A 14,506-nucleotide genomic window follows, 5' to 3' on the forward strand; every position below is an offset into this window, starting at 1 on the left:
AATAATAATAATATAACAACTGTGTATTAATTATTAGTACAGGGACTATATTAATAATTAACTATATAACTGTATTAATATTAACTATAACTATTAATACTACTGCTGGATTGTCAGGAACTGTAGTGATGGGCCAAGGAGCAATGGATACAAATTGAAAGAGGGGAAATTTAGGTTAGATGATAAGAGATTCTTCCCTGTGAGGGTGTGAGACCCTGGTACAGGCTGCCCAGAGAAGCTGTGGCTGCCCCACCGCTGGGCCGAGGCCAGGTTGGATGGGCCTTGGAGCAGCCTGGGACGGTGGAAGGTGTCCCTGCCCATGGCAGGGGGTGGAACTGGATGGCCTTTAAGGTCCATTCCAACCCCTTAACATTCCATGATTTTTCTCTTTTTTTTTTTTGTGAGGATTTTTTTTGTGATTTTGTTTGTCTTTTTTTTTCTGATTTTGTCTTCTTTTGTGATTTTTTTCTGTTCTTTTTTTTTTTTTTTTGTCATTTTCCGAGGTTGTCTTTTATTTTGGTCTTTTCTTGTCACTTTCGTGGGGTTTTTCTAGATTTTCTTGTGAATTTTTTAGGGGGGTTGTGACTTTTTTTCTCCGTTTTTTTTTTTTTGTGTGTGTTTTAAAAATTGTTGTTCTGAGGGTTTTCGGCTGCTGTGCTGTGCGTGTGTGACCCAGCGCGGTTCCGGCGCGGGCGGGGGCGGGGCGGGGCGGGCGCTGCGCCCTCCGCCCGGCAGGGGGCGCGCGGGGCGGCGCCCTCGAGGCTCGGCGGGGGCAGCGCCGTGGGCGCCGCCGCGGCCGCTCCCCGCCCCGCCAACAACGCGCGCGCTGATTGGCCGCGCGCCCTGTGTTGTGTCCCGGCAGCCAATCGCGGCGGGCGAGGAGCTGTTGGTGTGGTACAATGGCGAGGACGACCCGGCGATAGCGGCCGCGATCGAGGAGGAGCGAGCGAGCGCCCGCAGCCGCCGGCACTCCCCGAAGGCCCGCAGAGGTACGGACCGGACTGGCCCCACGGCCGCCAGCGCGCGGGGGAACCCGACCTGCGGCCGCCGTGACCTTCCGCAGCCCGGGAGAGGAGGGAGGGGAGGGCCCGGCCCGGCCGGCGGCGCCGCGGGCGGAACGTGGAAGTTTTAGCTGGAAAAGTTGGGAGAGGCGGCGGGAGCGGCGCGGGAAGGGAGAACGTCCCGCTCCGGCGGCGGGACACGCGGGGCCGCCGCAGCCGCAGCGATCCCGCGTGGGGCGGGGGCCGAGCCCGCGGCAGCCGCGATCCCTCCTTGGGAAAGGGAGCGGAGTCCGGGGCCGCCGCGATCCCTTCTTAGGAAGCGGGAGCGGAGCTCGGGGCCGCCGCGATCCCTCCTTGGGAAGAGGAGGCTGAGCCCACGGCCTTCGCAATCTCTCCTTGGGAGGCGGGAGCTGAGCTCGGGGCCGTCGCGATCCCGCTTTGGAGAAGGGTGAGCTGAGCCCTGGAGTGCCGGGATCCTTTGGGAAGGGAAGGCTGAGCCCGGGGTTGGGGGTACGTCAGTCGAGCCAAATGAAGAATTCCGGTCCTGTTATTCCCTGCGGTTTTTAATTTCTTGTTGTTTTTAGGCCGATTTGTTAGTTATGGAATTTCGCAGGCGGTGGGAATGGCTGCTCCTGGCTGACTTCGGCCGAGGAGGGAGGGTGGGACAGGAGTTTCGGGTGGTATAAACGCATTATTCCCTCTGAATATATATGTCAGACCAGACATCCATTATTTTTTCCATGACTAATTCAGCAGCAGGGTTTTTCAGAGTGCGTGTGGCTCCACGCGTGGCCTTATATAACTGACATTTTGACTAACGTTTTAGGCCAAAATCACCATAAAGCCTTTAGTTACAGGGAGTAGATATAAAAGGGAAGTATTCACAGTTGTAGCACAGATGTATCAATTCCTGTTGCGTGGGAATATGTACATTTTGTAATTCTCTGGAGGTTACAGATGAACTAAGAAAGATAATATTTTAAGAAGTATCATTACAGTTTTTTTAAACTTTAAATGTAGGGCCCGATCTTACAGGTAGTGCAGCTGACTGTGGAACTCACATTGGAAACAAGGTCAGATATTGAGAACAGTTATTGTGTAAGTTTTTTATTTGAGATTGGGGATGGGGGGCTGTAGTGCACCATAATTAGTTATTTTGAACAGTATTTCATAGGTTAAGCAAATACAAACTGAAATTCAAGCACTGAGTTTTATTTTGTAATGAAAAGCATATTTAGCACATATATAAGCAACACTTGGTAAATTGCAGGCTGTATTATGTTTTTTTCCTAAATCTGCATTATCTTAGCACCTGGAATTTGTGTGCCTGTGTTTTACCTGAAAGGCTAGAAAAACAACCTGCAAGAATTTGATTATATGATAAATCAGAAAAGCCAGACAGAATAATTTCTAAGGTAATTTTTCATGGCATAGAAGTTTGATTTGCATTCATGAATTTATAGGTAAAAATATCAGTAAACTAATTTGGCTTCTGGGTTTTGGTTTTGTGCTGTTTTGTAGGTTTTATGTTTTAATTGTTATGGATTTTACAGATTTCAGAATTAGGAGCAGTAAATATTTTCGTCCTTTTTATAAGCACAAGCTCCTTACCAAGGCTCACAAGTACTGAATAAAAAGCAACCCAGCAAAAACCAACTCCAAGCACAATATTGATGAAGTACTTCAGAATAACCAAGAATAATCTATTTATGGAATTATATTATTGTCTCATAAAGCAGAAAGACCAAATTCTTAGTATTTAGTTGATTTGAAATGTTAGATTAAAGTTTCAGCTCTAAAATAATAAGGCACTTCATTGGATATTTTGAAATTTTATAGTTCTATTTTTCACAGGTTTCACTGGAGTTTTACTCTACATTTACTCACAGGTATTTCAGCGTTTGTAGTAACATCTGCTAATATTTGCAATTCACAGCAATCTTCTTACAAGAAATATACACTTTTTTTCCTGCAGATTTGGTAGCAGTAGCTGCAGTAAGGATTCCAGAATGGTTTCTACTCATATCCCTGCTTTTGTAGATCCAGCTGTATCCTTAGATATGGAAGCTTCTTAACCCTAGACTTGAGGGGTTTTGGGAAATAAAGGAAGTTATGATGAACATGATTGAAAAGTAATTAATGTGAAAATAAATAATTCTAATTATATGATACAAAGGGATGAGAGGAGAAAGATTTTTATGAGTTATCTTTATGTGTGTGAAAAATTGGGAGTCAGTATAAGGTAATATTTGAATTAAATAGCTATTTAAGAAACTTGCTAGAGGGTTGTGAAATTTGAATTAATGAGTGACCTAAACCGATCAATAAATTTTTTAAATTTTATTTTGGTCTACGTTGCACGCTGTTGTCTTACACATTGAGAATATAACCAAGTAAGAATTGCCAAATTCTAACAACTGTGAATGAGTGTGTCCTTTAGGAACATGTTTTCCAGAAAAGTAAACTGACAGTTTAATACCTTAGGAATGACTAGACAAGACATTATTTGAGAGGTGTATTATGATTTAGTGATGCAGACCATGTAGTTATTAGATAAACTCATGATTATTCTGTATTCAGTAAAACAAATATCCTTTTGAATTTTTAATGCATCTTAGGTCTTACGCTTGAACAGTTAAGATATTTATCATTTGACAAATAACCTTGTTCCTGCCATTTATTTCAAGAACTCTTGACAGATGAGAAAAGGTGACCATTTCACAGGTATTAAAAATGGGCTGGTTTGCCCAATCAGTCGATCAAGGCTTTCATTGCTGTAACATGTTCATGTTGCAGGAGGAATCCTCTCTCTGAGTGAATGACAGAATCCTGTCGTGCTGTAAGTCAGACTGATTTACCAGAAGAGGCAGGACAGACTGAAGTTGTGAAGTGTAGGTGAGCCAGGAGCTGACCAGGCCTGGGCAGACACAAAGTCCACACTGAACTGCTCGCCCTGACCTTGAGCTGCCCTGTTTGCCAGTGATCCCTGACACAAGGTCCGTAATCTCCTTTAGAGTGTACCTAGGATGGCACCTGGCACTTCCTCCATGTCCCCATCTCCCTGCTGGGTATTTTTGGTTTTGTATTCTGCATTCAAACTACTTCATATTCTGCAGGTGTTTGTGTTTGATGGCTCCTGCCTGGGTTGGCCATAGCTGTTCTTAGCTGGAATAAATCTTCTACATCTTCCTTCTGCCATGCACAGCAGCTCAGGAATCCTGGAGGAGAAGGCAGTTCTTGCTAATTTATTTTCATACATTGAAACACTGTGTGTTGTTCCTAAGGTGCATTTGATATTTAGAAAGAAATTTAGTAGGATAAAATGGTATTGAGAGTGGTGGAAATGCAACCCCCTAAAAAGGAAAACCTGGTGAACTTGGGTACTGTCACAGATTTTTATCAGAGCCAAGCTGTTATCTCTGCCTTAACCACACAGTTCAGAGCCAGCAGCTGCCAGTGCATGACCAACAATAGCTGAAATTAATTTTTTTGTTGTTGCTTTTGCATTTTCTCAAATTTCTTTTTTTTTGTTAAACATTTATCATTGTTTCTCCCAGGTTGTAGTTAATGTGCTTCTGTTCTGCCTGTCAAGCTTGTAGGGAAATTTGCTCAATCAGATGCATTAGCACAAGATCTTTCAATAATTCTCCTTCTAAGGAAATAAAAAGAGAACAGCTTGGGTTCACTTTGCAAGTTAGGTTCATGTGTCTTTGAGAGAAGTAGTGTGGATTTTTTTTTGTCCCATCGGGGCGTTTCTTTCTTTGTATATGACAGGAATAATTTGTAGCAGTGAGCAGTAACATTGATGGAGTGTTTAGTTCAAAAAGAACACATGAAGCCTCTGACTTCAGACTCAGTCTTTTTCAGAAAAAGTACCTTTTCAGAAGTTAAAGCATTTTTCTTTTTAAAGAAAGGATGGTCATTCAAAAGATGGTCATACCTAAAGATATCCAGTTTTTTTATCAGGCTATAATCTGCTTTAAGGCTCCAAACTGTGATCAAACGAGGCTAAAATCTCTTTTCCGTTACGGATTTTGTGGCAGATCGAAAGTCTGGTTTTGAAGGAAGAAAGATACTGATGTTACCCAGATTGAAAACTTGCCCTGCTGCATGGTTGGGAGTAATACCTCTAAAATAGCCTTTTTTGGGGAGAGAAGAGGACAGTGGTTTTTTTCTCCCATGCTTGTTTCTGTCTCTGGAGGTGCTCTGGCCCTCACTGTGTTCCCCTTACATCAGCCAGGCCTGGGGCTCCTCACTGGGTGCTTCCCTGGGAGCTGCTCTGGTGCCGTCAGGCTCTCGAGGGGGGGAAAGTCTGTAATTTTGTTCTTCCAAAAGCATATGCTTCATAATGCAGCTGGAGTGGGTTGTGAAACCACATGACCTCTCAGCCACAGTTGTGTCAACTCCTAAAATATTTCCCTATTGTAGTGCAGGCAAAGCACCTGCGTCAGGGTCACCTGTGTTGTGGACAGCCCCTGGTGATTGTTCAGTATGGTTTTAAAGTCTCAAACCATTGCTAATAAATCTTTTAAAGCTTTGTTACCTTAAATGGTTCTATTACTAATGTTGCTGCTTCCCTTAGTCCTTACCGGGTTTCAGGGAGAGCATGAACAATAGGGGTACTCGTAGTAACTAACACTGGCCCAGAGATGGTGTGAGGTGAATTATGGTTGGCTGTTACAAATAATATTGTGGCTCGGTTTATATCAGGCTGAATGCAAACTGCAACTTCAGGCTTCTGCTTCCCACATGTAAATGAACTCTGTCATCCTAAAAGCTATACTGTTTTTTCTCTTGTCTGAAAGTGTGACTATTGCTGAAACCGTGTCAAATTGCTGCTGGGGAACAGGAAAATGTAGGGATGAAATATGCAGATTAAATTCTGTGATAGTGGAAATCCTTGCAGTTTTTCTTTTTTTGTTAATAATTTCTTAGGCATTCTCATGCAGTTCCAAATAATTAGCTGTACTTGAGAGTGCCATAAATATGCATCCTGTTTATAAAAGGTAGGCCTTGGATTGCCATCTGCATGTCATCCCAGATGGAAATCATGGTCAAATGATGCCCTGATTGTCTGGTTCTTAAGTTACACAAATTTATTAGGCTTGTACTTGAACTAAGTTTAAAAGTTTGTTCCTAAATAGAAGAGAGCTTGCAAGAAAAATGATTGTGTGTGAGTTGGAAAGTAGCTTATAGAGGGATGTGTAAGTTGTACATTTGTAGCAAGGATATAATGAAATTATATTATTATCTAAGCTCTATTTCCAATAAATTTAATGAAAAACTCAGATAAGAGCTCAAGGCTTCAAAGTTTCCTAACCAATGACTGGGAAAAGATGAGGGAGGAAGGAAGAGGTCATCAAGATTATCTGGAACAAAGTCTTAAAACAGCATTTACTTTGATTTCCACAAATCACATTGATTTGCAAGAAGGTTTATGCAACTCCAGTTCAAAAGCAGCATTTGAGATGTCAAGGGACAGTATCTCACATGGAAGCATCTGTCTGGGGAGTATCTCATACATTTGAGGTCTTTTAAGCAGTGCATATTTTCTTTTAACCCCCATATAGGGGGGCCTTTGAATGGGAGACTTGTATTACTTTAAATTCCCATCTTCACCTCTCCAGCAGTGCCCCCAGTTCCTAGGACAGCTGCTCTGAGCTTTCAGAACAGCCGAGTGAAATTGGTATCACTCATTCCAGCCTTGCTCCTGCCTGTGGATTTAAGAATGGGAGAAAATAAGCCTTCATTTCAGGAATAAGAAAATAAATTACCTATAGTAAAGAAAATTTAAAAATTCACCACTGAATTGCCTGTGTTGGCCCCTTAAACTGTGTTTCTAAGTATAAACTTTTGGAAGTACTACAAGCACCTTGCACCACTGTTACTTTATCTCTGTGGGGTTTTTGTGTTTGACTTAAAATAACAATCTGGCCTTCATGGTTGTTACAAGTTGTATTTCTAGCTGCTAACTTAGTTCTGCTTAAAGCGGATGTATGTAGTTATCTAACAGAATAAAAGTTCTTGGGTCATTTGGTAACTCAGATTCTGAAGAGTTCTGTATTTTTTTTCATACTTTGGCATTTTGAGCCGCACTTCCTTAGACTGCTTTTCTTAAGTTAAAAAAATAAAATATATCTAGACCACAGTTGTGGCATTTCCCAGCAAATTTGCTAATGCTGTCTTCAATTACATAATCCACAGTGAGAAGTGAAATAAGGCACCAGGCAGCTTTCTATTATTAATCAATTTTTTTTTCAATCGATCTGGGTTGGCTTTGAAAAAACGAGTGACCTGGAAGAAAAGCAGCTTGATATTCCACTGCTAATTTTTTTAAATTAATCCAGTGCATTTGGAAATTATTCTCCTTTTTTAGTAAATGTTGTTTTGATTTTCCTGAAGTTAAAAGTTACTAAGTTGCTATTGTAATACCATTTTCCTTGTAGAAATATTTTATTGTATTGGGATTTTCCAAAACTTTCTTACAGTTTTCTTCTAACTCAGAGAATTGTTTAAATGCTTCTGTGTAGAAAATGTGGAGAAAATTTGGTTATTGCTGTTTTAGGGAAGAGCTTTGAGATAGGCAAGTACTTTTGGTTTTTATTCCTTCAAATATTTTGTGACTTAGAGTTGTCTTGTTGCTTACAGAATGTAAGAGAACAAACTCAGTGAGCTACTGACTGCCTTACATCTCACTAAATCTGGATGACTTTTGCTCACATGAATAATCCTTTCCTGAATTCCTTTGTGTTCCCTCATATAAAGTCAAGGCTTTAGCAGCCACTGTTGCTCTTTCTATGGTTTCCTGACCCTGCTGTACAATCTCCCACTTCAGTGTTTGTTTTCCAGTTGGAGACTCTGGGGTTTATGATGGATGCAAGGTAAAGTCAGTTATTGACTTTCAGTGTATTCTTATTTTATTTGCCTCCTGCTTGAACCATCTTTTTCTTTAGGGATGGCTCTAAGTTCTTATTTTAAGAACCTTCTGTACCTCTTAATCATTTCTGTTGCCTTTCTCTAGGTGTTTTTTTTTTTTTTATGCCTCATCTTTTCAAAACCTATCAGAATTATTATGAATAATACATCATTAACTGTACTAAACTTTTAAATTGCAATTTACCATAATTTTGCATTGACCATTTATTTTACTTGAATTGTTTACAGGGAATGTCTTACACCGAGGGCTTATCTGCAGATGCCCCGTGTAATTTATTATGCAGTGGTGAACAAGCACATTTAACATAACTTCAGGAGTGTGCACACAAAGTTTTGATTGCTGCTTTATTCATGGAAGACATGCAGACTCCATTTGAGTGTGTGGCTGAGAGCTCTTTTCTTTAATTGAGATCTCCTTTGTAAGGTAACTTGTGTTTGTTGAGTCTCTGAAGATTCTCATGTCACTGCATTACAAACCTCTGAAATAGCAAAGAAATTTATTTCTATTTTGTTTATTAACTGTTTTGTATATTTTTCAAATGAACAAGAAGGAAAACCATTTATAAGACTAGCGTGTATTTATTCTTTTCAATCTGTCAAACCTTCCAATTTATTTTGTCATTCCTGCCAAGAGCCTTACACAGATTGACAGGAATGACTTTGTTCTGAAGAATTCTCACCAGCCTACACTTGCTGTGTTGAGTTCCTCAAGGAAATGTTACAGCAGACTGACTTTTTGCTTGGATTTATTATCAATTATTGAAACAAGACTTGGTGGTATTTCAGCATTTGTAGCTAAGAAATTAGACAATATCTGACTATTTTCTAGAAATATTTACTTGCCTTTTATACATCTTTCCTCTGGAAAATCACAATACTTACTTGGATCACCAGTGCCTGAGAGTTTTTTAGGATGAAGCTTTCTGAGCACTTAGGAGCTTACCAGCTGTTAAGAGTTAATTTTGTTGTTACACTTTGTTATCAGAGTTCTGTGAGAGCTTTTGATTGACTATGATTAATGCTGCAGAACTTCGGAGAGGCACTGTTATTAATGTGCTGATTGACATAAAGTTATTCTAGTGAGAGTATTATAATAGCTGAAAATCCATCATCTTGATTATTATTGCTGCAAAATGCCATGGAAATGAGTAGTCAGCTATACATTATTCTAACTCATGTTGAGAGCCAGATGCCTCACTCGAGTCTCCTCAGATACAGATCTCGTTTTGTTTGGCAGTCCATCAGAAACAATTTGACTGTTGAATGGCAAAGGCCTGGTGTTTGTAAAAGTGACTCGATGCATAGAAATTTGGGGAAATTTTCTCAGGCATCACCATTATCCAGGGCCGATAACTTAATGCAAACTTCCATGTGTTGCTGCCAGCCAAACTGCAGACTGTGGAGGCAGTGAGCTGTGGTGTGAAGCAGCTCAGTGCAGTGATAGCTGACCTGTCTAGCAGGGGATTGGGATCAGGATGTTCAAACACCCACCTTTGCCATAGTTGGATCCTCAGCCGAGTCTTAGAGTTGTCTTGGGCTTTTCCCGAGGAGTAGGTCTTACCAAGTGTCAGTGAGTGGAGGAAAAAATGGACTTTCCTGCAAAGTGTTCCCTTTCAAGTTGCAGGTGAAGAGCAGCGAGTCTAGTGTTTCTGATCTTACAGACCCTTGTCAGGGATTGCAAAAGCAAAGTGGACTTTGTGCTGAAACTTAGCTCATAGCTCCCAAATCCTGAGCTGTTTGGTGTCACCCTCTGCTCTCCCTGCTCAGATACCAGAGCTGATTTTATTTTCTGGTTCCTTACCTGCAAATTAACTTGTCCAAGTTATGTTACAGTGATGTTTTATTTCTATAGTCTGTTTTAGTTGATGTTTTATACTATAAACAGATGTGTGCAAAAAACTTCTAGAACTTTAACCCATTTAGATCAAATTAGACTTTCATCTTGAATGTAGCAGTTAATGGAGCAGCAGACAAGTACATTCATGCTCTCCAATTTGTTTTCACTGTTTGAAAAATGGAAGAAGCTGCTGTTCCCTGTAGTGACTTTATGAGCCCATGACCTTTCTTGGTGTCACAAATCAGACAGATAGCAGTTTGCTCTTGTCTGGTTTGGGGCATACTTTAAATTTAGAACTTCCATTGTCAGTCTTGTTAACATGAGCACCAACTGTTGCTGTTGTCCTGTAGCACAGTCCTTTTGAGAAATGGACTGATTGGGCAACTGGAGGATTACAGTTCCTTTGGAAATATAATTCAGTGTATCTCATGTTATCAGAGAAGGCTGACAAGCATTTCTCTGAGAAAGTATCAGTGGGCTGTGGCTGAAATGAATGAAGCACTTTGTTTCACCAAGGAAGTGAAGCAAATCTTCCACAATTTGCCAGCAGATAAAAATTATTTGGTGACTATATTGTACATTAAAATGATGAGTTTTTCATAATAGTATTTATCCTCATTTATCTACTTCTGTGAAGGACCTGCAGTGATATTCTGCCATTTGACCTTGGACTTGTCACTCTGAAGCTGGAAGGAGATGAGTCTTTCCAAATTTAACAGATACAGAGAAACAGAGTTTTCATGCTGCAAATATGTTTTGACAGGAGCTGGTTATTAACAATTAATGTTCCTTGTTAGGTTGGAGACCCAGTTGAGAAGATGCTGTAATATTTTTAATGGGGACTGATGGAAAAACACTGCCTACTTACTGTACTAGGTAGTTGATTGTATTGAAGAAATATAATATGGTTAAAGGAAAGAAATTAGGAAATAGATGTGAAAGAGGGGGTGAAATACTTTGTAAAACACAGAGGGGTGATTTTATTGGGAATACTTGTTGGAGAAAAATTTCTGAGAAGTGACATGTTGCAGATATGTTGAACAAAAGGATTCATTTGGGTAAAAATGAGTAACAGGACAAATTTGAGTGACTGTAAGTGAAAATGTCGAGTGTGACCTTGTAGCAGTTCTGAGGGGTTTAATTTTATCCATGGGAGCTTTAACATGGTGGTAGCACTGTCCAGATCCTGCGTCTGTGAGAGGCTTTGCTCTTGTTTCCTCAGCAGTGGGGACTCCTGTTACAGTAATCCTAGGGCTCCTGTTAGACACAAAGGCAGCCCTGTTTCCTGGGAATTGTAGCCTTTGTACAGCTGTGTTCTCCAAGCAAAGCCATCGCCCCTGTCTGGGCAAATGTTTGGATCAATGGTTTGGGTTTGGTTTTCCATGCAGTGACAGCTTTGCACTAACTTTGTGGGAGTTCTGTCTGTCATAGAGAGGCAAAATTGCTCTGGGTAGTAAGACACCACCTTGATCAGCTGTGTGTGAAGGGCTTTTGGGTCTGCAGTGGACTCAAAAGTCCTTTTTTTCTATTTTTTTTTTTAAATGTCACTTACTGGCGTGACTGCTGCTGGGTTGGAACATACTGCGTTTGTCAAACAGCAGAATAAAATGGCAGGTAAAGACCTAAGTAGTTACTTTTAAAGATAACTTAGCTAAAACCCCAGATATTTTTGATGTAATCCTCTCAAGTGTCCAGTGGTGCAAATAGGGCCATGACAAATATTTGTGTTATTTATTACAGATAAAGGCAGACTGATCTAGTAGTGATCATTTTAAACTTGCTGGTACAAGTAGTTGTGTGAGGTCTTTCATTTGCATTATCTTGTAAATGCTGCTGTCAAAATAGTTGGTATTTCTAATTATCTGAGAGTAACTTCATTTCACAAATATTTTGGGCCAAGCTCTAGTGACTGGAAGCAACATTTTCTGGGCTTAGATAAAAGCTCTGATTGGTTAAAGCAGAGATTTAAATTTAGACATTCTCTGTATTAAATACACAATTTGGGTGCTCTATTTTTAACTGAATTTTATATAAAAACTGGCTAAATAGAGAACAGCTATTTCTGGAAAGTATGTGTGCCAGCTGACATTTCTTTTGCTGCTGCTTTTGTCTTAATACTTAGCAAAACAAAAGCTCATGGAATAGAAGTACAGAGAAGAATGTTCATCATGTTTTCTGTCCTGGGCTGGCTGTGGGAGCTGTGGCAGCCATGGAGCAACTTGCTAGGAATTTGTAGTGGATGGAGGAGGCTGTGTGATTAGGGAGGATTGGAGGCAGGAATATGCCAGAAGCTGGAGTGATTGAGAAAGTCTGGAGCAAGTCTGGTCACATATTTGTGTCCCCTTTCTACTGTTTTAGAAATATTGGCATAAGGGCAGAAATAACATTTTCAAATCTTGCTAAGACAAAAGCTCTACATTTAATTATTTATACTTAATTGTTCCAACACAGCTCTTGTGTGGGTTAAAATTGCATGGAATTAAACCCTTGTTTGCCATGCCTTGTAATTGTTGGGTGACATTCTGTACTACTTAAGTCATTATGGGTGAATAAGTCTTATAGGCTATAAACTTAAGACTTCCTGGGATATCCAGGTTATTCAGAAGGCAGAATGTGTTGGGGATTGGAATGAGATGCTGCAAGGGTGGATGGCATACTGCGGCAGACAGGTAATATAAACTCTTTTGTCTCTTGTCTGGTAGAGAGTTACAGTACATAATTTAATTTACAAAACATAACTTATGTGCAGAAGACTGGAGATAGCTCATAGTTCAGCTTGTAGGGATTGGTGTAATACCACACATTTAACACAGGCTTCCCACTCAGAATTTTTCATCATTTTTTAAAAATCTGTTTATCTGAATTTTGTGAATAGTGTCAAATTTTCTAGTCTCACAAACTCTGTAGAATGGCAATACATTCCCTTCTGCTTCTTGCAAACTGTTGGGTCATTTCTTTCTCTTGGCATGGCACACCTGTGGTGCCATCCTAGCATTTCTTGTACTGACTATCATAATTCCAGAAGTTTATGGTGAGACACAGTAACATGATCTTCAGTGCTGTCATTAAAGTGGAGACTTTGCCAAACATTTGCAGAAATTGGTGTTTTAAATAGCCCAGCTCAGAATTTTCTTATGCTTTCCATGGCAACAAGTTCGTCTGTTATGCAAATGTCACGTTAACAGTCTCTGTCAGTGCATGGCTCTGGTTCTTTTCTGCAGAGTGTATTTAGTGCTCGGTACAGTTTCATGCACATGCACAGCTTGGTGTATGTGCCTCTGCCTTCAGGTGTCCTGAAACACCTTCCCAAGGCGAGACTTTACTGCACCTTTTATATTGGGGTTGAAAAATGCAGTGATTGAAATGTGCTCCTTGTGAGTGAAGTGATGGCTGATGGGTAGCAATAGGCTTATACAACAGGCAGTTTGGTATTAATAGAATTGCTGTGAAGTTTAGCTTCCTCTTTCTCCTGCTCCTACTGGGTAAGCTTGAAAGTGTCTTTTTATGGAAGAGGAGATGTAAGTTCTGCTGGAAAAAATTACAGATGAACCTTTGCTCACCGACTTTGCCCGTATTCTGTAGATAATTCACAAGATTTTTCTGTTTTGTCCGTACTATATAGCTGTATGTATTCTGCCTCTCCAGCTTCAATATTATTTGATACATTAGGTCTGGGCAGATTGATGGGACAGAACCACGATCTTCTGCAGCTCTGAATTATTCTTGTGGTTCTCAGGAGCTGGAGGTTAAAATTCTGTTGCGATGGTTTGTGTACACTGTGAAACAGCTCACGTCAATTTTAGTGTTTCATCTGCTTAACAACACCTGAAGTTATGCCTCCACAAAGTAGCTGTATCTGATGACTTTATAATGGTGTTGCAAGAAGTATACTCCACCAATTACTTACAATGATGACAGATTGAAGAAAACAGGGTAATAAAAACATTTACATTTTGCCTTTTTCTGCAGGTTTTCATACCTACTTGACAGCATTGTTGAAATAGGCCTCTTAATGATACTGTGTGTGGAGCCATTCACATTTAATTGACATCCCTTTTAATGAGGTGTTTGTTTCAAAAATTGATCTGTGGCTTGAATTCCACTCTTAGACTTGCTGAAATATGGTTTAAAATGTGCTGACTTTGTTTAGTTTTTTTGGTTGGTTTTTTTTTTTTTTTTACTAGTGTTCTGTTTTAGAGGGATAGAGTACTGAAAATGGAGAAGTCTGTTTGTGTTGTCATACTTAGTCTGTACCTTTGAATCAGCAAGATGGAAGCCTTCCTATCTGGGCAGGAGTTTTGTGTTAAAGAGGTTTTCATGTGTATGTGCCCACCAGTGCTGGGGATGATCTGTAGCCAAAGTGGGCAATGCTCCTAGTACAGCTTACCTATCTTACACTGACAAAGAAATAAAAATTAAAAGCTTTTTCTGGCTTGTGGGGAAAAAAACCCCAATTATCACCAGAGGTGTTCTCTGGCATGGCAGCATTGGAATTTTGAGCCGTGGGCTCTTGGGAAGCCTCTGTTTGGGTTTTGTAGCCTGTTTTGTTGCCAGTACAAGGCTGTTTTTCTCCAGAGCCCTTGGTAGGCAGCAGTTTCATGTGTTGCTTCATTTTAAGTTGGGAGCTTTAGGGTTCCAAAGCCATTCCCTCCCCAGGTAATGAGTGTGTCTGTTCAGAGGTACTTGGAGTTCCTCAGCTAAGCCTGCTGGAATCCTTTCAAAGCAGTACTTA

The 14,506-nt window shown here is 40.5% G+C and overlaps 1 protein-coding gene across 4 annotated transcripts in view; it reads left to right on the forward strand.

The window, feature by feature from the left end:
* PRDM2 (PR/SET domain 2) overlaps positions 1–14,506 on the forward strand; it is a 64,898-nt gene that overhangs the window by 21,577 nt on the left and 28,815 nt on the right. For all 4 annotated transcript variants that reach the window (XM_069034675.1, XM_069034677.1, XM_069034676.1 and 1 more), the window contains one exon: positions 863–989. In XM_069034675.1, coding sequence (XP_068890776.1) covers positions 863–989 — 127 coding nt within the window. The remainder of the gene's footprint in view (positions 1–862; positions 990–14,506) is intronic.

This window comes from Aphelocoma coerulescens, chromosome 21, assembly GCF_041296385.1.
Source record: "Aphelocoma coerulescens isolate FSJ_1873_10779 chromosome 21, UR_Acoe_1.0, whole genome shotgun sequence".
Classification (NCBI taxonomy): Eukaryota; Metazoa; Chordata; class Aves; order Passeriformes; family Corvidae; genus Aphelocoma; species Aphelocoma coerulescens.